This window comes from Balaenoptera borealis, assembly GCF_965194805.1.
Source record: "Balaenoptera borealis genome assembly, chromosome: 6".
NCBI classification, from domain to species: domain Eukaryota; kingdom Metazoa; phylum Chordata; class Mammalia; order Artiodactyla; family Balaenopteridae; genus Balaenoptera; species Balaenoptera borealis.
In genome coordinates, this window is record NC_138863.1 from 21,996,523 (window position 1) to 22,019,442 (window position 22,920).

The following is a 22,920-nucleotide window of genomic DNA, read 5'->3' on the forward strand; positions in this document are numbered from 1 at the left end:
TGTCCAACATGAAAGTATCAAAGCTATGATTTGAACCCAGGCAGTCTGCTGCAAAGTCTAGCCTCTTAACCACTACACCTTGCCAGTAAATGATACAACAGTGTGCCTTAAATCTGCTCAGGTCAATATTTTTTCTTAACTTTTTAGAATTAGAAATGTGTATCACACACAGAACAGCTTCATGAATGTAGCAGAACTATAAACGTTCAGTGGCACATCAAAGCTGTTTACTTGATCTATAAGCTTTGAGATGTAAAATATGATTGGCTGAGCTTTTCCAAACAATATAGGGATGTTTAATATAGCAATTGGATTGATGCATTTATGCATCTTTTTATTCATTCAACAAACATTTATTGGACAGCTGTTATGTATCTAGTACAATAGCAAACTTTTGCATATTTTTAAAAATTAAGGGCTGGTGAGGAATATCTGTTGGAAGACAGTCTGAAATGTGCTTTTCAACCTTTCTAGCTCCTCTTGGCAAAATGCCATCATTTACTATGCACTTGCTTATTTATTGGATTAAACTTTTACACCGAAAAAAGATTTGTTACGATGCTTTCTTACTTTGACACCAGATGCGTCACATTTGTTAATAACAAAGGAAGTATAAGGCAGGTATTTTGGGGTGCTATAACAATAATATTTGTCAGTTTACCATGAATAGATTTTAAATGCATGTATTAAATGGTTTTATTACACTTTTTCTTTCCAGCACCATTTTGCTTTTCTCTTTATAAAGACATCATTAATATGCCTGCTGGACCTGTGATTTGGGCTTTCTTGAAACCCATGTTGTTGGGAAGGATTTTGTATGCACCATATACCCCCATCACAAAGGCAATAATGGAAAAGGTTTGACCATTATCACTCAAAGTTTCTATCTTGAGTATAAGATGATTTTTAAAGTAGTCAGCTTCCAAATTTAGTCTAGCTGGCTCAGATTTCTTTATAGCCTAGATACTATTACCTTTGGCTTTCTGAAACTCTTAGCAATTCTCAACTTCTGCCCTGTATATGTGTAAACAATGTAGATTGAGTGGTAGCTCCTTGAAGAGAAATGAACCTTGTTAACACTTGAGAATGAGGTTAGTTGGAGCAAGACCTCAGATTTTTCAATTTATCTCCAAAAGCAGAAAACTTTTCTACAACTAGCATGTAAGTTTCAAAGTATGTAAAAATAATGGCACTAGAAAAAACAATATTGGGCATTATATAACTAGTTTGAACAAAAACAATTGCTAAATTATAGATTATTGGCTTCATATTTGGTTGTACAACTTAATATCTTATATAGAGGATAGGTGTTGAGAAAGACATTATTAATAGTAACTATACTTATCACCTACCTAATATAACCATAATAGCATTTCTCTCTCACTTTTAAAGTTGGCTTTAGTGATTTGAATTATAAACTTGATGCTTTTAAAATGATAGAGTGAAAGTAAAAAAAAAAAAAAAAAACTTCTTTACCATTACTTGGTCATTAAACTATAGTTTATATAAATATAAATTAGTTTTAGATCTATATAAAAATAAACATGAAGTCATCACTGATTTCTAGAATGATCTTTGTTTTCACTGTTTGTGTTTTAATACCTTATTTGCTTTATTGACTACACACTTTTACATAATTTTGCATAAATGAAGTCATTAAATGCTTATTTTCTAAGTGCAGTCTTTTTTTTTTTTTTCTTTTCTTTTTGCTTGACTCTCACCTCTTTTTCTCCCTGCTTGATCCTACTCTTCCTTTCATGTAAACTAATGAATGTTAGCATTCAAGGATGTGGCTTTCTATAATTTATGTGCATTCCTCTAATCCTTTATATATTATTATACTGTATGCACATTCATATACAGAATGGTCATTGTTTGCATTATTAAAATGAGGTTTCATTATAATACTTTTCTGCATATTACTTTAGTCACACAGCAATACCTTGTGGAAATTCTTCCAATTCAATAGATTTAGTTTATTCATTCTTTTTGAAGATTGTAAATTTTTTCATACCATGGAATTTACTCAGCCAATCCTCAATTGTTGGACATTCTTTTTGTTTCTAGTGTTTGCTTTTGTTTTTTTGCTCGTGTAAGCAATGCGGCAACAACTACTTTTGTGCCTATGTCTTTACACAGTGGTATTTTTATTTCACAGAGGTGAATGTTCAAGATTGAGGGATTGAAGAATATTATATTCTGTTTTAATAACTATTGTCAGATTGCTTTCCAAAAAAAACTATATACATCCACCAGCAATACATGAAAGTATTCTTCTTCTTATATCCTTGAACTAGAATGTTTAGTAGTAAAGTGTACCATTGGTAAAAATGGGTAACTTGTGAGAATTCCAGAAGACATGCTTTTGGCTGTAAATTTTCTGTGGACATGAAGTAAACCCTAGACTTTCCAGAATTTTTATAAGTGATCTCGATCCTATAAAAGCTGCCACTTAAAAACTTTTGACCATATGGGAAATTTCTGACAATGTTCTACTAACTCTACTTTTTAGAACTGTTTTCTTGAAATTATGTAACAAAACAAGCTTAAGATACCTTTTTGAAATATAGGAAAAATACTAATGGACCAGATTTGTTTCTGTTTCTTCAAGTCTAATGTAACTCTGAGGCAGCTGGCAGAATTAAAAGAAAAATCTCAAGAGTGGGTGGATAAGTCACCATTTTTCATGAATTCCTTCCACCTGTTAAACCAGACGATTCCAGTTCTCCAGGTAGGAGATGGTTCTGTTATTCACTTTTGTATGAATTGTAATTCTTTGAGATTTTAATCACCATCATTATGTGAATGGGCAGATAGTAACTTAGAATCCATATTCAACAGATTAAAGTTGCCTCTGCTCCAGAGAGCAGATCTGAGACAGGATAACAGATCTGTCAGTCATGTTTGTAACCATCCTCACCTCTTATACCACAGTTTCTCTGTATGTAATTCAGAGATAAATCATTTTACAAGTTGATCCTGAGGCATAACTAGTGATGTAAATCTATTTTCCAAAATTAAATGCAATAAAAAGTACTTAAAATATGCTTATTTTATTTCTCTAGATTATGTTTTGCTATTTTAACCGAACCAGAATTCCTAAAATACTAATATTCTGAAGAAGAATGTTAAATCTGGGGAGTTCTTTTGGTCGAAACATTTGACACTCTATTTTAGGTTAAAGATTTGACAGTGCAACTCAAATCCAATACACACTAGTTGAAAAGTGTAATCTGCAATTCCCATAAAAGATGCAGGGTTTTCTGAAAAGGATGCAAGTAGTGTGGGGAAACGTTCCAATCACAAAGAGAGCTATTGGCAGCTAAACATCAAGCAGCAGAGTTAGACCCATTATCAATAGGAGGAGAGAAAATTTTCAGGAATGGTGACAACTTAGGAACTTCTAGAGAGTATGGCTTGTGTATTCAAAGACTTGAGAGAGGCCCTTGGAAAATTGATGGAGCCCTAGAAGATTTTTGCAACAACAAAAATGCCCTTCTTTATAATCATGCTCAAGAAGTTAAACATAGAACAAAGAATTTGTGTCATACAACTTTGTTAGAAAAGTTATACACAAAAGATGCTTTACTCAGTCTTTGTTTTGACTATCAACTAGTGCATAGTTACAATTACAACCTGAATTTTGTTACAAATGATAAAATTAAATTCTAAAATAGATATTTAACACAATTAATACAAAATAAACTTTTCATCAAACATCTTCCCCACAATTTACTATTAAATTTAGTTCTAATATTAAGCATGTCCATTTATTTTAATATTCTACTCTTCTCTGATCTTGAGCACATTACTATCTTGATTAAATCTCAGTCTCCCCCGCCCCAGTTTTACTGAGAAATAATTAACATACATCACTGTATAAGTTTAAGGTATATAGCATGATGGTTTGATATATACGTATTATGAAATGATGACCATAGTAGGTTTAGTTAACATCCATCATCTCATACAGATACAATTAAAAAAAAAAAGGAAAAGAATTTTCTCCTTGTGATGAAAACTCTCAGGCCGTACTCTCTTAACAACTTTCCTATGTGTCATACAGCGGTGTTAACTATAGTTATCATGTTGTAGATTACATCCCTAGTACATATTTATCTTATAACTGGAAGTTTCTACCAATTCCCCATCTCCCCACCCCCTACCTCTGGTAATCACAAATGGATATTTTAAGTGGCCTTTTATAGTGAATCTCAGATAACAAAGGCTACATGGAAGTTACTTTTGACACATGTGTTTTCCTCAGTGGAAAATTGCTCTTTTCTCCTAAAACTTTTTTTTCTGTGAACAGAGAAAAATCCTACACATATTATTTCATTAAGGGAAGTTTTGTTGGCTAAAGCAGTGAATTAAGAAAGGACATTATCTGTGCATAACAGTTCCAAAGTACAGTAATTTGCTAAGAAGAAATGCTATGACCATGTCCATAAAGGGATCATTATCTAATGGGAGTATCTTTATTTTGTTCTAGACCAAAATAAGTTCTTGTTCTCAATTATTGAGGAAAACTTATTTCTGAAAATGTGTACAGAATTTGAAACTTCAAGCTTTTAGCACATGACCTGGCTTTGCCATTGTGAACTCTTAGGCAAATGACTTAAAATACTTGCTACAGTTTATGAAACTCTAAAATAGGTCCATTGATAACCACTTCACAGACTTATGAAGATCATATTGTGGAAGCATTTGAAAATAATATTATATATTATAGACAGGATTGATTGTAACGGGAGTGATAAGAGGATGGAAATAGAATTTGATGGATCATCTCTGAATTGCAACTAACACAGTGCTTTCCTTATTAGTAACGTTCTGATTCAGATTTTCCACAATGTGCAAATTAATTCCTGGTAAATAGTTAGATTTTAAGGAACTTGGGTTATCAGTGTATAGCTGCATGATAGCCATCTGTCTTCATGCTACCAACTACTCTTAGTCTCCTCAGCAACTATAGATTTAGCAAATTAATTCTATTATATATATGCTCTTTGAATACATATTATTCTTAATCATTTATCTCCATGATAACAAAACAAGATATTGGTAGAAGGACAGAATAATAAGTAGTACTGAACTGTCCTCTAAAGGGAAAACAACTTAAGCATAGCTCACATAAAAACTAGGCCATGAATTTACACACAAGATGAATAAACATTTCTTTAATCAAGTTGAAGTCTCTCTCTTCAACTTTCCTTTCGACCCTTATTAATTGTACATCCTTAGGGAAATTTACATAGCTTCTTGGGCCCTAGCCTTGTCCTCTATTAACTGGGGATAATAATAGTACTTACCTCTAGGTATTATTGAAAACTAAGTGAGAAAATCAAGGTAAGGTAAACTCTATTAGACAGTGCCCAGCACTTAGTAAAATCTCAATAAGTATTACCTAGTAGACAACTACAGTGGTAGAATTTATGTCTCCTAATTTGCAAGATAACTACAAAAGCCTTTATATTTTTAAAGCACTTATTTTTTTTTTTAATTTTCAGTCTTTCCATGAGCTACTCCATGTAAAGTTTTATCATCAGTTTATTTTTCCATGTTCACATAGCTGCACTTATTACAGTATAAAACAGTACCATAATAATTTACATCTGACTAATCTGATTAGATACCACTTTACAGAAAAGTACCCTGAAGCTGGAAAAGGCTGAGTGCTTGCTGAAAGCCTCTGAGCTAGGAAGTAGTAGGACTAGAATACAAATCAGTTGGGAGCCTTTGCAAAATGGTGCATTGAAAATGCCCAGTAGTGGTACCTCATTTCACTGTGGTGTTATTTGAAAGACGATGATTAAACATGTTTTCTTTTTGTATTGAAACTGATTCCCTCTATTGTTAGAATACTCTAAGAAACCCCTTTGTGCAAGTTTTTGTGAAATTCTCCGTGGGACTTGATGCTATTGAACTCTTGAAACAGATGGATGAACTCGGTGAGTCCAGAGTCACAAAACTTTTATTTACTTGTCATGTCAGAAATGTGAAAAGCCTGTGCCATATAAGATCTTCTTTTCCTTTTCTTCTGTATTTGGTTTCTATCTAGTTGTCCTAAGAAAAGTAAAATCCTGGATATATCTATCCATCTTCTTCCTCGTTAGTTTTTTTTGTTTTGTTTTGTTTAATTTTATTTATTTATTTATTTTTGGCTGTGCTGGGTCTTCGTTTCTGTGCGAGGGCTTTCACTAGTTGCGGCGAGTGGGGGCCACTCTTCATCGCGGTGCATGGGCCTCTCACCGTCGCGGCCTCTCTTGTTGCGGAGCACAGGCTCCAGACGCGCAGGCTCAGTAGTTGTGGCTCACGGGCCTAGTTGCTCCGCGGCATGTGGGATCTTCCCAGACCAGGGCTCGAACCCGTGTCCCGTGCATTGGCAGGCAGATTCTCAACCACTGCGCCACCAGGGAAGATCCCTAGTTAGTTGTACAGTTACAAGTAGTAATGATTATTTTGATACCCAGTGCCTGTAGTTAGTTTCAGTAATTATAAAGCAATATATTCCGTGTAAATGCAGCTTGTCCTTCAATCACAGGTAGGTTGCTACAGGAGGACACTTTTTTGGGGTAACTTGATGAAAAGCAAGTCTTTAAGGACAAAAGAAGATGAAATGGTTTATTTCTGGCTACATTTATAATTTTATCTCCACTGGCCTTAGTATCACTTTGACTAACTCAGAATGTAACCAGGAGAAGTTATAGAGTTAGCAAAAACAAAACCAAAGCGATGCAGAGACTCAAACGAAAATAAACCTAAATCACTATTCAAGGTTGGCTCCTCCTCTCATGATCATTTAAAAGGAACAGGCAGAAGAGGATCAAAGAAAGCTGTCTGAACTTATGCGTTCCCTCTGCCACATCCCCACCTTCAACATAAGGGATGCAAGATGTCTAATTCAGTCTGTGTCTGATTCCCTGTTGCTATGCAACCATGGGTAAGAGGAAGGGATTGAAAGCATCAGAATTTGACCACAGTAGAGCAAATGCCCCTCCTCCTCCCCAGTGCTACTGGGACTTACGTGATTTAGGTTGTAAACCAGTGGGGAGGAATTATGCCTACATTTATATTCTGTATAATTTTATGTACTTTATGATAGTCAACCCTGTTTGATTAAAGAAAGATGTTAGTGATTTATCCTCTAAAATTATCATTTGGGTAAGGAAACATTTGATCAAAATATCAGGGATAAACTACAAATTTCCTATATAGTTTTTTTTTTAATTTCTAACTTTGGATATAGGAGGTGAGTTTTACAATTTAAAAGAAGGTTAAAATGACTACCGCAGTGAGACTTACTGTTTGTGTAATTGTATATTTAACTTAGTATCAAAAAGGTTTTATAGTTTGGACTTGGGGAGCACTGACTCTTCATAGCTCTATCTACCAGCATTTCTGAAGAACCCTTTGCTGTTGTGTTGATTTCCAGTGGCCGCTGGAGGCCACTGTTCAACCACAATTTTACCCCTCCCCCACCAATGTCTATATGAAGCAAAGCATTTCACTTTAAATTCTAATGAGAGGTGCGTTTAAGAAGTTGCCCCCTGTGAGAAATTTAGTCTTCTATTGGACGATGGTAGAGACATGTTTGGGTTCTGTGAAGAGGGATTTATGATATCACAGCCTTCTCAGTATTCATGATGATCAAGTCAGTGAAACTTTAATTGGCCAAGTGATTTATTAACTTGCAATTTTATATTTACCCTTTGTCTCAGTTGATTTCCTCATAAGGAATCCTGAAATTGAAGAGCAATTAAATCTTCTTTCTTCCAGAGTAATTACCTGGAAAAAAATCTTGATCATTTTATCTAGATTAATACAGATATTGAATAGAGATAGCTCACATAAGGTTTTAAGTCAAACAGTATTAGAAAGTTGTAACTGTGTGGCATAGATTGTCACCTGAGAAATGATTCTGTATCCCAACTGACTGAATGATGTCATTTATTTGTTCTACACCCTCTGCATAGACTTTCCTTGCTTAAATTCTTACATCTACATTCCCTGAACAAAGCAAGCATTTCTGTTTATTCAAACGTTTCACCTCTAGTTTATAGTTTTCTTCCTAACTGATGCAGATAGATTTTTAAAAATTGTTCACCTTTAGTCTTTGGTTAATTGAATTGTAGCAGAATATACTTCTGAATTAGTTTGTACCATTCTTTGTACTTGGGTTTACTGTGTCTGTAACTAGTTCAACATTCTCCTCAGTGAACATTTGCACAACTGGCTACATTTTCCCAGATACAGAGTACTAGATATTTTTAGAGTAAATTCTACAAGTTCTTATTATTTATAATCTAGTTTAAGGTTTACTACTTACCAAAAAATCAGTATTTTGTCCTGTTACTACTAGAAACAACATTATAACACAACATTATAATATGCTTTGTGTCTGTTTTTTTTTCTTCTTTAGATATTCTAAGGCTAAAATTAGAGAACGGCATTGACCTCATTGATCATCTTAACACACTGTCTTCCCTGACAGTAAATATTTCCTCCTGTATATTGTATGACCGTATTCAGGCAGCAAAAAGCATAGATGAAATGGAAAGAGAGGCTAAAAGACTCTACAAAAGCAATGAACTCTTTGGAAGTAAGTGTTATTCTACTAGAATTTGAGCTTCTCTCTGTACTAAAATTGGCCAAATTCTTCCCTCACTCCTTTCATCCAGAACTCAGAAAATTAGTTGGGGGTGGAGGGAGGACACTGTCCCCTCTGATGTCCTTAGAAATGAGAACCTTTCATGTAGGCAACCAACCGTATTGGTTGAGGAGCCTTCAATATGTGTAATTTTGTTGGTATGGTTAAAATTAAAACTGTAAAGTATTACATAGTTACAGGATGAAGTTGAGTCCATCCTCGTAATCAGTCAAGATTATTCATTTATGTGTGTGTGTGTGTGTGTGTTTAATTTCAGTAAGTGGCTTAGAGTGATATATTTAATCTGGCCACTTAGTTTGTGATTATCTTCTCAAACTCCTACTTTGAGTCTCTGAGGTTGTCACTTTCAGTTAGCCACCTTTTCTGTAAATTAGAAGTCTGACCTTACTGTCACATTACTAAGTCAGTTGCCTGTTTGGCTGCCCCCTATGTGTACCCTCCAAACAATGAATAATGTCAACCATAAAATAACCTTCTGATGTTGTTGCCATTTTCTTTTTAGGTGTTATTTTTAAGCTTCCTTCCAATAGCAGCCAGCACAGAAGCTATGGCTCTGAAAACGTCTCTCTTCCTCCTGTTGTAAAATATACCATCCGCATGAGTCTCAAGACCTCACAGACCACAAGAAGCATAAGAACCAAGATATGGGCCCCAGGGCCACACAATTCTCCGTCAAACAACCAGATCTATGGCAGGGCTTTTGTTTACTTACAGGATAGTATTGAAAGAGCAATCATTGAATTGCAGACTGGAAGGAACTCCCAGGAAATAGCAGTCCAGGTCCAAGCAATTCCTTATCCCTGCTACATGAAAGACAAGTAAGTCCGTGCACTTTCAGGCATTTTAAATAATCAACCACTTTTTTTAGAATTCATTTCTTTTCATTCATTCACATGTGTCACATGAAAGGAATAACGTTCACCAAACCTTTGTCAAATGCTTGTTTCAAGGAAAAGATCCACAGTATATCCATGTTTTCTTTAATATAATCCTTAGCCTTCCAAGTACTTTGGCCCCCAAATTAAGAGAGTTGGACTCCAGACTTGAGTGCATCGCTGCATGATTTTGATGTTACCCACTCTCAACTGGTTTTACTTTCCTCTAATCAAATAAGGATATTAAACAAAACAATCTTAAAAATCCCTTCCAACTCTCAAATTTAATTAGAAATATGTGAGTGTAGGGTCAGTTTTACAGAAAAAAATTAATAAAACATTATTGATCAACTCTCTAAGATAAATATTGTGCTATCTGAAACTATCGTATGTATTCTCAGTCCACTTGGTAGGAATCTTTATCTAAAATGGTTTTGCTAAATGAACAAAAAATGTACAGATCATGCTTTTAGACAATTGAATTTGAATATTCAAGAAATTTGCCAGTAGGGTAGCACTGAATGGTTCTTCCACTCTGACCACGGTAAGAAAATAAGGTTGGTGGGCTAGGTTTTTCATGCTCATTCTACACAAAAGCTTGAGGCTGAATATTACTTTAAACGAATTGTGCTTGTTATTCAGCCCAGTTATTGCAGTTTATATACAACTGAGATGGGTCTGGATTTTTTTTTTTCTGTTTCTATCAATGCTTCTGTCTCCTTTGACTGCTTCAAGAGCTATAGAGATGAGGTTATGTAGCTGTTTGTGCAGCAGTGATACGAGAAGACAGGTGATGATTCTGTCAGCAGGTTGTCAAGGTTAGCTACTTATTGTAGAAGCCAGTCAGGACGTTGTTGCCTAAACCATGTGTGAACTGAAATGGCTTGCATGAATAGTTAAGACCTGTGGTTTCAATTAAATGAAAATTCTCATCTATTTTCCTTCTGACTTTCTTCCCCTTGTAAATTTTAGTACCTAGGATGGTAGTTACCTGGATGTTTCTTTTAAGAGTAAAGTAACTGTACTCTGCATTCTTCATGGGAGTATGAACATAATGCCTTAATGTACCCATATAAACTCTTTGTTGCATACAAAGTGCTTTCACACGTATAATTTCATTTGTTGCACCAAACAACCTCATAAAGTGAGAGCAGATTTTATCAGCCACGCTTTCCAGATGAAAAAATTGAAATCCAAGTAAATTGCCTGAAGTTGAATAGCTGGTACTGCATTGGTCCATTAATTACAATACTAGAATTTTCTCTTTCATATTATACCAAACCTAAAATACACAGTCACTTGGAAGAAACATTAGTGGGGATTTGTTATTAATGAATGAAGGCCTTTTCCTAATTCCAGGGCCAGAAACAGCATCAAGGCTGGACCTGATCCAAGACAAAATTCATTCAGCAAATATTCTTTAAGTGCTTCCCCCTTGCCAGTTTCCCAGGAACCAAAAAAATTGGATGTGGCCCCAACCCTCACTTCTCCCCCACTAAAAAATCCTTCATATCTCTGTTGGTGATACACTTCTGATGCTAAAGTGAAAATGAATGATGGTGATGTCATGTTCCATAAATATTTGCATTTTTCATGGGGAACTTGAAGGTAATTCCTTGGCCTTATAGATTAAAAAGAAAATGGCCTTGGGACATTTCTGCAAGTGAAAGTTTCACTGGAGCCTAATATGTAAAACAGATCAATTTAGAGATTCTCTCATTGAAAACTACTCCTTTGCCTTAGCCCATAGTTGGTGGCTAATGTCAGCATCATGGTTCTTAGAGTGTGGTCTCCAGACCAGCAGCATCAGCATCACCTGGGAGATTGTTTAAAGTGCAAATTCCAAACCCCATCTCAGATATAATAAATCAGGAGCTCATGGGTGGAGCCCAGAATCTGTTTTAAAAAGCCCTTCAGGTGATTTCGATGCATGCTCAACTTTGAGAAACACTGCATTTGAACATTCAGGTACTATGGGCCAGCCATTCAGGAATATATTTAGGGCACAATGAAGTCTTCCAGCAACCCTCTAGTTACCAGAAAAAACATTTCTATACTGTTTATGAAACATCCCCTAGAGCATTATTTTGAGGAATCCAAGTTCTTTGCATTTTAAATCAAATGATTTTGAGTTTCATTCTATTTCGTTTTGGGAAATTTGGTTTAATAATAACTATCAGCTTCCAAAGAGTAGATAAGTACAGTAATTTGAGAAGATACATCTTTTAGCTAGGTAAACCAATCATCATCTAATTTTAAATCTGCCTTTTAGATAAGAATTTAGTTTAGACAGAAGGGCTTAGAGCCTTGCAATTATATCTGTATAATAATTATTTTCCTGAACAGGACATACACAAACACCCTTTAAACAATTTGGCAATTTTATCTAACAATCCAGAACTGTTTTACTCTTGCAGCAGTACGGCAAGAAAATCATGCACTTACTGTTAAGTCAGCTTCACACTTCATAAATGAAAGAGTCGTAATAATAATTAGTCTCAATTTCAGAACAGGATTATAATTTCAGTGTAGGAGGGAGTGTGTTCTTTATACATTAAAATCTGCAAATGTGACATTCATTTTGGTCACTGGATTTTTGTTTTTTTGTTTTTGTTTTTGTTTTTCCTTACAGCTTCCTAACCAGTGTCTCTTATTCCCTTCCAATCGTGCTCATGGTTGCCTGGGTTATATTTATAGCTGCATTTGTAAAAAAACTTGTTTATGAGAAAGACCTCCGACTTCATGAGGTATGTTGAGAATCTCTTATTAAATAAGTTGTACAGGGATATAATTAATTACCATGATTTTCGTCATACCTAAGCAAACTCAGAAAGCCTGACCCATACCTGGTGAATTAGATGGAAAAATATATTATGAAACATTAAGGCAGCTGGTACGGCAATATTTTGTCTTCTCAAAAAGTTGTGTAGAAGTTATTTTATAAATGCTTCTGAAAAACGAAATCTGAATAATTCTGAATAAAATCTGAGTACGATTTATGATCCTAACAGTAATTTTTGCCCAAGAAGTTACTTGTAGGACTTAGGATTTAACAAAAGAATTTTAAATAATAACAATAATAACTGTTAAGAAAGGAAAATTGTTGGCATAGTAACTAAATGAGTCCAAATGAAGATATAGATATATAGATACAGACATAGATATAGATATAGATAGATACAGATTTGGACGTGGACAGAGACATATGACTTGTTTCAGCTCTCAAGAAGCAAATTCTCTTTCCAGTATACCTTGTCTCCTTCAGTTCTCTCTCACTGACTTGTGATTTATAGAGACTAAGAATTTCACGTTATGCTACTGATTAGGTTAATAATACGACGATGAAAGACAGGACCTGGGATGTAAAGCATGATCTCTTCTTGAACATATTCTTCATCATTATCCCCAAATCCAAAATATCTCACTTCTTTTTAGAATTTATGAAAAAGCATTGTGTGACTTTTTGATTGTATTACAGTAGAAATAATTTTATCTGCTAATCCTGTAATGAGCCCATTCTTTACACTCACTCATGAAGTGACAAGATAGCGGAAACATTTCAAAACTGAGGGACAATAATTATTGCAGGCCTGGCTGACAATCTAAAACAATGAGGTTAGAGTAACCTGTTAGCCCAATTGTACTTTTCAGACTTACTTTGCCAGTGCTTTTAGGCAATTGATTATTTCTCCTTACAAAGTACAAATTACTGCTTTATGTTTTTGTCAGCTCAACATCAGACTTCCAGGGTTGTCCTAGAGTTTGAACCCACACTTTTTACCTTTCCTATTTGAATTCTGGGTGATCTTCAGCTGCATTTTTATATTTCAGTTATAATTTGGTAAAAGTCTCATCAACTGGTTTGAGCCCCGTTGTTTTCAGGACTGTGTACAATGTTTTCTTAACCCCAATTTAGAAACTCGAATCCATGCCCTGGACCATAACTTTGGTTGCAAGCTCCTACCTTATATTTCTCTGTCAGGTTCCTGGTACTCAGAAGTGAATCTTTACAAATTAAAGGAAAACTTTGAAATAGAAAACTGATAGAAACTGAGTTCTTTTCTACAGCACAGTAAATAATCTACCTTAAAAATATAAGTAAATATAAGCATGTGTGTGTGTATATATGTGTTGTGATATATGTCTATTATGTATATATTATATACGTATATGTAAAATACATGCATTCTGTATTATTTTGGTTTGAAAATAGTACTCTCTGGGGGATTCCCTGGTGGTCCAGTGGTTAGGGCTCTGCACTTCCAATGCAGCGGGGAGCGGGTTCGATCCCTGGTCGGGGAACTAAGATTCTACATGCTGCATGGCATGGCCCAAAAATAAATAAATAAATAAATAGTACTCTCTGAATGCATCTATGGATGTCATCAAAAAACATCAAAGCACAATAAAGAGTTTTTCTCAATAGAAGACATGAAAGGCATTTTTAACAATGAACCAGTTTCTGTTTGGTAGCTCTGTGTCTTCATTTTGCAGGCGTCTACTTTCAAAATTTAACTAGCTGAGTCTTGGGGGTCAAAGTTACATAGTGGAATATCACTGAACTTGGAATCAGAAAATAAGGCTTTGAGTCTTCCAGTTCATATTCACTTGGGCCCAATCCCTTAAACTCTCTGAGTCTTGTCATCTAGACTTCATTCAGCATTATATTTCCAGAATGTACTTTCTCATTGCCAGAACAGAAGAGATATTCGATTATTCATTTTTTTATCAATTCTAAGAATGATTTTTTTTTTCACATTTTAAAGCCTCTGAAATTGAGATGTATTTGATAGGGTGTCATAATTTATTTGGCAGTGATTTTTCTTTCTTGGTGGCATGTAAAATAATGACACATCTTAAAATTAGCAGTGTCATAAATTTAAAGGAATATGGTCTATTCGTGAGATGAGTTGATGGAAGCTGGTGTGGAACGAGTAGAATATTTCTAATGCCCCTGCTCAGCCTACCTCCTCTGCCAACAGTTCTAAACTAACCTCCTCCTTTTTCAAGATGAAAAAGCTGAGCCCAGAAAGTGAGAGGTGACTTGATGAAAACTATGGGCTAGTTAATGGTAGACCTGGGTCTAAAACTCAAGTGTCTGGACTTCTGACCAATTCTTTTCCGTGTCATAGCTACCTTCTCTCTCACAATTTTATTTTAGTAGCCTAGACTCCTAATGACTATTGAAGATGATGGTGGATAGACTCTTAGGTTACCAGCGACTCAAGATGCCTTTTTAATATTATCATTTTAATATTTACTAAGATCTAAAGCTGCCCATTCTCCGTTTCCTTTTCCCAATTGAATAAAAAAGTAAACAAACAAACCAACAAAACATTTTTCCTTCTGTAATTGTTGTCACAGCTAGGCAGAGAAACCAGGTCAGTTGCTAAATCAGTGGAGCTATTCACCTTTGAACTTGTTATGGTATGATTCTAGTAAACTCCTTTAACTTGTTAAAGAAATTTAGCACAAATATTAATGCCCAATAAGTTTATTGATAAAATGAAGCCTGTAGGTTAAAAAAAACTATTTCAAAATGTCTTGCAGTTGAGTTTTATTCTGCATTCCTTGCTTTTTAAAATTAAAATATTAAATCTGTACAAAAGCTGATTTTATATCACACCAAAGAGTTGTTTTTCACATTATGTTCTCGGTTTCGTGGTTAGTTTCATCTATTTGCTCTAATATAAGTCATTTATGGGGACTTGATTGTTTATATTGCTTTGGAGACAAAATTTTGGAGTTGTCCTCTCTCAGTTCAGACAGGTAACCTAAAATATCTGTGGTCGGCAGACAAGATTACCAAGAATTATGCAAGAGTCTGTAGTCCTGTGGTGCTTCACTTGAGGCAATTTTTTATGTCTTCTTTTTTTTTGAATGCTAATTTATTCTTTTTTTTTTAACATCTTTATTGGAGTATAATTGCTTTACAATGGTGTGCTAGTTTCTGCTGTATAGCAGAGTGAATCAGCTGTATGTATACATATATCCCCATATCCCCTACCTCTTGCGTCTCCCTCCCACCATCCCTATCCCACCCCTCTAGGTGGTCACAAAGCACTGAGCTGATCTCCATGTGCGATGCAGCTGCTTCCCACTAGCTATCTATTTTCCATTTGAAAATATATGTAAGTCCATGCCACTCTCTCACTTCGTCCCAGCTTAAACTTCCCCCTCCCCATGTCCTCAAGTCCATTCTCTACATCTGCGTCTTTATTCTTGCCCTGCCCCTAGGTTCTTCATAACCATTTTTATTTTTTTAAGATTCCATATGTATGTGTTAGCATACAGTATTTCTTTTTCTCTTTCTGACTTACTTCACTCTGTATGACAGACAGAGTCTAGGTCCATCCACCTCACTACAAATAACTCAATTTCGTTTCTTTTCATGGCTGAATAATATTCCATTGTATATATTTGCCACATCTTCTTTATCCATTCATCTGTCGATGGACACTTAGGTTGCTTCCATGTCCTGGCTATTGTAAATAGAGCTGCAGTGAACATTGCGGTACATGACTCTTTTTGAATTATGGTTTTCTCAGGATATATGCCCATTCGTGGGATTGCTGGGTCATATGGTAGTTCTATTTTTAGTTTTTTAAGGAACCTCCATACTGTTCTCCATAGTGGCTGTATCAATTTACATTCCCACCAACAGTGCAAGAGGGTTCCCTTTTCTCCACACCCTCTCCAGCATTTATTGTTTGTAGATTTTTTGATGATAGCCATTCTGACAGGTGTGAGGTGATACCTCATTGTAGTTTTGATTTGCATTTCTCTAATGATTAATGATGTTGAGCATTCTTTCATGTGTTTGTTGGCAATCTGTATATCTTCTTTGGAGAAATGTATATTTAGGTTTTTTGCCCATTTTTGGATTGGCATGTTTGTTTTTTTTTTGATATTGAGCTGCATGAGCTGCTTGTAAATTTTGGAGATTAATCCTTTGTCAGTTGCTTCTTTTGCAAATATTTTCTCCCATTCTGGGGGCTGTCTTTTCGTCTTGTTTATGGTTTCCTTTGCTCTGAAAAAGCTTTTAAGATTCATTACACCCCATTTGTTTATTTTTGTTTTTATTTCCATTTCTCTAGGAGGTGGGTCAAAAAGGATCTTGCTGTGATTTATGTCAAAGAGTGTTCTTCCTATGTTTTCCTCTAAGAGTTTTATAGTGTCCGGTCTTACATTTAGGTCTCAAATCCATTTTGAGTTCATTTTCGTGTATGGTGTTAGGGTGTGCTCTAATTTCATTCTTTTACATGTAACTGTCCAGTTTCCCCAGCACAACTTATTGAAGAGGCTGTCTTTTCTCCATTGTATATTCTTGCCTCCTTTATCAAAGATAAGGTGACCATATGTGCATGGGTTTATCTCTGGGCTTTCTATCCTGTTCCATTGATCTATATTTCTGTTTTTGTGCCAGTACCATACTGTCTTGATTACTGTAGCTTTGTAGTATAGTATGAAGTCAGGGAGCCTGATTCCTCCACCTCCGTTTTTCCTTCTCAAGATTGCTTGGGCTATACAAGGTCTTTTGTATTTCCGTACAAATTGTGAAATTTTTTGTTCTAGTTCTGTGAAAAATGCCATTGGTAGTTTGACAGGGATTGCATTGAATCTGTAGATTGCTTTGCATAGTATAGTCATTTTCACAATGTTGATTCTTCCAATCCAAGAACATGGTATGTCTCTCCATCTGTTTGTATCATCTTTAATTTCTTTCATCAGTGTCTTATAGTTTTCTGCATACAGGTCTTTTGTCTCCTTAGGTAGGTTTATTCCTAGGTATTTTATTCTTTTTGTTGCAGTGGTAAATGGGAGTGTTTCCTTAATTTCTCTTTCAGATTTTTCATTATTAGTGTATAGGTATGCAAGAGATTTCTGTGCATTAATTTTGTATCCTGCTACTTTACCAAATTCATTGATTAGCTCTAGTAGTTTTCTGGTGGCAGTTTTAGGATTCTCTATGTATAGTATCATGTCATCTGCAAACAGTGACAGCTTTACTTCTTCTTTTCCAATTTGGATTCCTTTTATTTCTTTGTCTTCTCTGATTGCTGTGGCTAACACTTCCAAAACTATGTTGAATAATAGTGGTGAGAGTGGGCAACCTTGTCTTGTTCCTGATCTTAGTGGAAATGGTTTCAGTTTTTCACCATTGAGGACAATGTTGGCTGTGGGTTTGTCATATATGGCCTTTATTATGTTGAAGAAAGTTCCCTCTGTGCCTACTTTCTGCAGGGCTTTTATCATAAATGGGTGTTGAATTTTGTCAAAAGCTTTCTCTGCATCTATTGATATGATCATATGGTTTTTCTCCTTCAATTTGTTAATATGATGTATCACGTTGATTGATTTGCGTATATTGAAGAATCCTTGCATTCCTGGAATAAACCCTACTTGATCATGGTGTATAATCCTTTTAATGTGCTGTTGGATTCTGTTTGCTAGTATTTTGTTGAGGATTTTTGCATCTATGTTCATCAGTGATATTGGCCTGTAGTTTTCTTTCTTTGTGACATCTTTGTCTGGTTTTGGTATCAGGGTGATGGTGGCCTCGTAGAATGAGTTTGGGAGTGTTCCTCCCTCTGCAATATTTTGGAAGAGTTTAAGAAGGATAGGTGTTAGCTCTTCTCTAAATGTTTGATAGAATTCGCCAGTGAAGCCATCTGGTGCTGGGCTTTTGTTTGTTGGAAGATTTTTAATCACAGTTTCAATTTCAGTGCTTGTGATTGGTCTGTTCATATTTTCTATTTCTTCCTGGTTCAGTCTCGGTAGGTTGTGCATTTCTAAGAATCTGTCCATTTCTTCCAAGTTGTCCATTTTATTGGCATAGAGTTGCTTGTAGTAATCTCTCATGATCGTTTGTATTTCTGCAGTGTCAGTGGTTACTTCTCCTTTTTCATTTCTAATTCTATTGATTTGAGTCTTCTCCCTTTTTCTCTTGATGAGTCTGGCTAACGGTTTATCAATTTTGTTTATCTTCTCAATGAACCAGCTTTTAGTTTCATTGATTTTTGCTATTGTTTCCTTCATTTCTTTTTCATTTATTTCTGATCTGATCTTTATGATTTCTTTCCTTCTGCTAGCTTTGGGGGTTTATTGTTCTTCTTTCTCTAATTGCTTTAAGTGTAAGGTTAGGTTGTTTATTTGAGAAGTTTCTTGTTTCTTGATGTAGGATTGTATTGCTATAAACTTCCCTCTTAGAACTGCTTTTGCCGCATCCCATAGGTTTTGGGTCATCGTGTGTTCATTGTCATTTGTTTCTACGAATTTTTTGATTTCCGCTTTGATTTTTTCAGTGATCTCTTGCTTATTAAGTAGTGTGTTGTTTAGCCTCCATGTGTTTGTACTTTTTATAGATTTTTTCTCGTAATTGATGTCTAGTCTCATAGCGTTGTGATCAGAAAAGATACTTGATATGATTTCAATTTTCTTCAGTTTACCAAGGCTTGATTTGTGACCCAAGATATGATCTATCCTGGAGAATGTTCCATGAGCACTTGAAAAGAAAGTGTATTCTGTTGTTTTTGGCTGGAATGTCTGTATCAATTAAGTCCATCTTTTTTAATGTATCATTTAAAGCTTGTGTTTCCTTATTTATTTTCATTTTGGATGATCTGACCATTGGTGAAAGTGGGGTGTTTAAGTCCCCTACTATTATTGTGTTACTGCCGATTTCCCCTCTTATGGCTGTTAGCATTTGCCTTACGTATTGAGGTGCTCCTATGTTGGGTGCATAAATATTTACAATTGTTATATCTTCTTCTTGGATTGATCCCTTGATCATTATATAGTGTCCTTCTTTGTCTCTTGTAGTAGTCTTTGTTTTAAAGTCTATTTTGTCTGATATGAGAATTGCTACTCCATCTTTCTTTTGGTTTCCATTTGCATGGAATACCTTTTTCCATCCCCTCACTTTCAGTCTGTATGTGTCCCTAGGTCTGAAGTGTGTCTCTTGTAGACAGCATATATATGGGTCTTGTTTTTGTATCCATTCATCCAGTCTATGTCTTTTGGTTGGACCATTTAATCCATTTACATTTAAGGTAATTATCGATATGTATGTTCCTATTACAATTTTCTTAATTGTTTTCAGTTTGTTATTGTAGGTCCTTTTCTTCTCTTGTGTATCCTACCTAGAGATGTTCCTTTAGCATTTGTTGTAAAGGTGGTTTGGTGGTGCTGAATTCTCTTAGCTTTTGCTTGTTGTAAAGTTTTTAGTTTCTCTGTTGAATCTGAATGATATCCCTGCTGGATAGAGTAATCTTGGTTGTAGGTTTTTCCCTTTCATCACTTAAAATATGTCCTGCCACTCCCTTCTGGCTTGCAGAGTTTCTGCTGAAAGATCAGCTGTTAACTTTATGGGGATTCCCTTGTATGTTATTTGTCGCTTTTCCCTTGCTGCTTTTAATATTTTTTCTTTGTATTTAACTTTTGATAGTTTGATTAATATGTGTCTTGGAGTGTTTCTCCTTGGATTTATCCTGTATGGGACTGTCTGCACTTCCTGGACTTGATTGACTATTTCCTTTCCCATATTAGGGAAGTTTTCAACTATAATCTCTTCAAGTATTTTATCAGTCCCTTTCTTTTTCTCTTCTTCTTCTCGGACCCCTATAATTCGAATGTTAGTGCATTTAATGTTGTCCCAGAGGTCTCTGAGACTGTCCTCAATTCTTTTCATTCCTTTTTCTTTATTCTGCTCTGCACTAGTTATTTCCGCTATTTTATCTTCCAGGTCACTTATCTTTTCTTCTGCCTCAGTTATTCTGCATTGATTCCTTCTAGAGAGTTTTAAATTTCATTTATTGTGCTGTTCATCATTGTTTGTTTGCTCTTTAGTTCTTCTAGGTCCTTGTTAAACATTTCTTGTATTTTCTCCATTCTATTTCCACAATTTTGGATTATCTTTACTCTCATTATTCTGAATTCTTTTTCAGGTAGACTGCCTATTTCCTCTTCATTTGTTTTGTCTGGTGGGTTTTTACCTTGCTCCTTCATCTGCTGTGTGTTTCTCTGTCTTCTCATTTTGCTTAACTTACTGTGTTTGGGATCTCCTTTTCGCAGGCTGCAGGTTTGTAGTTGCCTTTATTTTTGGTGTCTGCCCCCATTGGCTAAGGTTGGTTCAGTGGTTTGTGTAGGCTTCCTGGTAGAGGGGACTAGTGCCTGTGTTCTGGTGGATGAGGCTAGATCTTGTCTTTCTGGTGGGCAGGTCTGCGTCCGGTAGTGTGTTTTGGGGTGTCTGTGGCCTTATTATGATTTTAGGCAGCCTCTCTGCTAATGGGCGGGGCTGTGTTCCTGTCTTGCTAGTTGTTTGGCATAGGGTGTCCAGCACTGTAGCTTGCTGGTCGTTGATTGGAACTGGATCTTAGCATTGAGATGGAGATCTCTGGGAGAGCTTTCACCGTTTGATATTATGTGGAGCTGGGAGGTCTCTGGTGGACCAATGTCCTGAACTTGGCTCTCCCACCTCAGAGACTCAGGCCTGACACCCAGCTGGAGCACCGAGACCCTGTCAGCCACATGGCTCAGAAGAAAAGGGAGAAAGAAAGAAAGAAGAAAAAAGGAAAATAAAATAAAGCTATTATAATCAAAAATAATTATTAAAAATAAAAGAAATTAAAAAGTAATTAAAAAGGAAAGAAAAAGAAAGAAAGAAGAGAGCACCCAAACCAAAAAACAAATCCACCAATGATAACAAGTGCTAAAAACTATACTAAAAACAAAAACAAAACAAGGAAACAAACAAAAAAAAAACGGACAAACGGAACCCTAGGACAAATGGTAAAAGCAAAGCTATACAGACAACATCACACACAGAAGCATACACATACACACTCACAAAAAGAGAAGAAGGAAATAAATATATACATCATTGCTCCCAAAGTCCACCGCCTCAATTTTGGGCTGATTCATTGTCTATTCAGGTATTCCACAGATGCAGGGTACATCAAGTTGATTGTGGAGATTTAATCCGCTGCTCCTGAGGCTGCTGGGAGAGATTTCCCTTTCTCTTCTTTGTTCGCAAGGCTTCTTGGGTTCAGCGTTGGATTTGGCCCCGGCTCTGCATGTAGGTTGCCTGAGGGCGTCTGTTTCCACCCAGACAGGACGTTGTTAAAGGAGCAGCTGATTAGGGGGCTCTGGCTCAGTCAGGCCGGGAGGAGGGAGGGGTACGGAACGTGGGGCAAGCCTGTGGTGGCAGAGGCCGGCGTGACGTTGCAACAGCCTGAGGCGTGCCATGCGTTCTCCTGGGGAAGTTGTCCCTGGATCATGGGACCCTGGCAGTGGCGGGCTGCACAGGCTCCCAGGACGAGAGGTGTGGAGAGTGACCTGTGCTTGCACACAGGCTTCTTGGTGGCTGCAGCAGCAGCCTTAGCGTCTCGTGCCCGTCTCTGGTGTCATGCTGGTAACCGCAGCTCGTGCCTGTCTCTGGAGCTCGTTTAGGTGGTGCTCTGAATCCACTCTCCTCATGCACCCTGAAACAATGGTCTATTGCCTCTTAGGCAGTTCCAGACTTTCCCGGACTCCCTCCCGGCTAGCTGTGGCGCAGTAGCCCCCTTCAGGCTGTGTTCACGCCGCCAACCCCAGTCCTCTCCCTGGGATCTGACCTCTGAAGCCCGAGCCTCAGCTCCCAGCCCCCGCCCGCCCCTGCGGGTGAGCAGACAGGCCTCTCGGGCTGGTGAGTGCTGGTCGGCACCGATCCTCTGTGCGGGAATCTCTCCACTTTGCCCTCCGCACCCCTGTTGCTGCGCTCTCCTCCGTTTCTCCGAAGCTCCCCCCTCTGCCACCTGTAGTCTCTGCCAGTGAAGGGGCTTCCTAGTGTGTGGAAACTTTTCCTCCTTCACAGCTCCCTCCCAGAGATGCAGGTCCCATCCCTATTCTTTTGTGTGTGTTTTTTCTTTTTTCTTTTGCCCTACCCTGGTATGTGGGGGAGTTTCTTGCCTTTTGGGAGGTCTGAGGTCTTCTGCCAGCGTTCAGTAGGTGCTCTGTAGGAATTGTTCCACCTGTAGATGTATTTCTGATGTATTTGTGGGGAGGAAGGTGATCTCCACGTCTTACTCTTCTGCCATCATGAAGGTCTCCTGGCTGTTTCATTTTTGACTAATTGTTTAGCCTCTTTATGCCTCTACTTTTTTCACAGTAAGTGACATGGAGACCTTCCCGCCCAGGTTCTCTTTTTCACTCTCTGCAACCAGGCAACTGTTCCTCAACCTCAGCTCTGTGAGAAAGGGCATGTGTTTTCCTCCAAACTCCAGAACTCCACACCCCAGAGGCCCTCCTTTGGTCATGCTGCCTCTCCCCTTCTGCCTAATTTATTCTTTTTTATGTCTTCTTAGTACACACTATCCATCCTACTAGTGAGAATTT

General features: G+C 36.7%; 1 protein-coding gene across 2 annotated transcripts in view; it reads left to right on the top strand.

Moving 5' to 3' along the window:
• Nucleotides 1-22,920, top strand: part of ABCA12 (ATP binding cassette subfamily A member 12) — a 186,707-nt gene that overhangs the window by 110,941 nt on the left and 52,846 nt on the right. For both annotated transcript variants that reach the window (XM_082397652.1, XM_082397653.1), the window contains 6 exons: nucleotides 719-858; nucleotides 2,612-2,731; nucleotides 5,861-5,951; nucleotides 8,423-8,602; nucleotides 9,174-9,489; nucleotides 12,179-12,293. In XM_082397652.1, the coding sequence (XP_082253778.1) occupies nucleotides 719-858; nucleotides 2,612-2,731; nucleotides 5,861-5,951; nucleotides 8,423-8,602; nucleotides 9,174-9,489; nucleotides 12,179-12,293 (962 nt within the window). The remainder of the gene's footprint in view (nucleotides 1-718; nucleotides 859-2,611; nucleotides 2,732-5,860; nucleotides 5,952-8,422; nucleotides 8,603-9,173; nucleotides 9,490-12,178; nucleotides 12,294-22,920) is intronic.